The sequence below is a fragment of the Triticum dicoccoides genome, chromosome 2A (assembly GCF_002162155.2).
Source record: "Triticum dicoccoides isolate Atlit2015 ecotype Zavitan chromosome 2A, WEW_v2.0, whole genome shotgun sequence".
Lineage (NCBI taxonomy): Eukaryota > Viridiplantae > Streptophyta > Magnoliopsida > Poales > Poaceae > Triticum > Triticum dicoccoides.
In genome coordinates, this window is record NC_041382.1 from 737,405,695 (window position 1) to 737,407,863 (window position 2,169).

Below are 2,169 nucleotides of genomic sequence, written 5' to 3' on the forward strand. Positions count from 1 at the left end.
AAGATGCGAGGTACCCCCTCTGTTAAGAAATATAAGAGCGTCTAGATCACTATTCTTTACGGAGGGAGTACAGATTAAATAGTTGTTTTCAGACTGCACCTAGTCAAGAGACTGCGCATAAGCTGTATAATCGCCTGGTATGTTCAAATTTATGTATTTTGCCATTTTTCGTATTCTGTCAATGTTGAAGATGCATCCTACTGTACTTTCTGGGTGCTATGCTATATTTCCTTTTGTTCTAAACTTGGAAATACTATAGGGGGAAAAGCTTGCCAGTTTGGTTCCTGACTAAGTTGCTTTGTTTTTTACATTATATGTAGATTTAACCACCATCACCACTTGCAAGTTTGATGCAGGTACTTGACTAGCTTCAGAATAGGCGCCACCACCAATTCACATCAGAAGTAAAGATATTGGACGGCCAGGACATTGTTACGAAAAGCAAAGGCATCGATTACCATGCTAGTATCATGGGTCATCTGAAATGAGCGCAACGCAAGAGTGTCAGGCAAAAGAGCGCACCTCCGCAAATCTTGCTCAGCATCATTGAAGACGAGGCAAACCTTTGGATCAAAGCTGGGGCAAAGAAACTAGGGTCTTTTTCATTACGAGAATAATTGTCATGCCGTAACTTGGGTGTGTGTTGTAACAAACTCTTTCTCCTCCTTATTTAATATATGAGGTGCCTCCATTTCAAAAAAAAAAACTACTGGCTACTAATTGGTCAGTTCGAATCCAAGGTGACGTGCAAGCTCTGAAGTCTGAAGTCTGAACTGACAACTCCTTCACGCGTCCAAGACTTTTCCAGCAGCTGTATATTCAACCGCCCCTAATAAAATAGCCACTAAACTACTCCAATCAACGTGGCACGTACAGCGACGCTCGAAGACTTCCCCGGTTACGTAGGACTGAAGAACAGAGCAACTGAACGAGTCGTCGGCTGACATTTCTCTGCTTGCACCACACACAGCCCACAAGCCTATAAATACAAGAAGCTGACAGATGATCAATCAATCAAGAAGCTCGATCGGGCAGCTACGATGGTGCGGGCGCTGGGTCTCGCTGCTGGCTCGGCGCACTACGCGCCCAGCAATGTTGTGGGTCTAGCTTTGGGCTTTGTGGCTGCGCTTGCCATCGTGGCCATCGCCGTGTTTGGCTGCGCCGGCCACAAGAAGCGTCCCGCGGATAAGAAGCGCAGACGTCGTCGCGGAGGCGGAGGCGACGGCGGCGGAGGAGGGGATGACGGCGGCGGATATGGGGACGGTGGGGGCGGAGGTGACGGTGGTGGTGGTGGCGGCGGGGGAGGTGACGGCGGGGGCGGAGGAGGCTGCTAAGGAAAGTCGTCGTTCTTGAGGCAGAGATAGAAACACAATTGCATTGTCCACCTTGATATATACTATTACTCCCTCTGTCTTATTCTTAAAGACGGTTTTTTGACAGTATCACAATGTCAAAAAAGGGTCTTACCTTTTGAGACAGAGGGATTACTTTTGTGTTGATTTTTCATGGTACTTGACTGGTCAGATTATTTTGTAATTTCGGCCATACCTATGTAAGTGTGTTCTTGCAATCTTTTGGCAGCATTGGTTGAATGCCGGCCTTATATTTTCATGTTCTTCCTACATTGTTATGTTTTTTAGTGATCTAATTGGTCGTATATTTGCTTTTAGAGGGAGTACTTTAGTGATCTAAAAGGTCTATATTAGTTTACAGAGAAACTAGATCCGGGTCGGCTAAGCGTAGTGTCCAGCTTGATTGTCCCAATAGACAGACGTGCTGCAACTTCTCTGCCTGTCCAAGCCCATTCACAAAGTACCAATGGTTATTTTCATAGGCAAACAAAGTATACGAATTCTTCAACACTCCGAAAAGTTCTCGTTTCATACGACGGGCCACCCTTGCTAAGTCGTGCTATGCATTCTTGTCCCATAACAATCTCTCTTCTAAGGGCATCCACAATGTATGCCAAATAGCATTGCCAAATTGGTTTTTGGCTTTTGACAGCACCTGTACACGTTGTGAAGACTAGTGCCATAGCCAAATAAAGGAGAACTGATGCTTCTTGGGGCTACGATGCCAAACTTCTCAAGGTAATAAAATACTATATCAATCTCAGCAAACTGGTGCAAGCAATGTGGGGTGGGCATGCATGTGGCAATTTTCTATCAC

The 2,169-nt window shown here is 45.6% G+C and overlaps 1 protein-coding gene across 1 annotated transcript; it reads left to right on the forward strand.

The window, feature by feature from the left end:
* Window positions 1–1,034: 1,034 nt before the first annotated feature.
* On the forward strand, window positions 1,035–1,622 carry LOC119352162 (glycine-rich protein 23-like). Its single transcript, XM_037618881.1, has one exon. The coding sequence runs from the start codon at window positions 1,041–1,043 to the stop codon at window positions 1,332–1,334; it is 294 nt and encodes a 97-aa protein (XP_037474778.1). The 5' UTR covers window positions 1,035–1,040; the 3' UTR covers window positions 1,335–1,622.
* Window positions 1,623–2,169: the final 547 nt, after the last annotated feature.

What these genes read in the sequence shown, in the direction of transcription:
- LOC119352162 (XM_037618881.1), top strand. Translation starts at nt 1,041, where the DNA reads ATGGTGCGGGCGCTGGGTCTCGCTGCTGGCTCGGCGCACTACGCGCCC.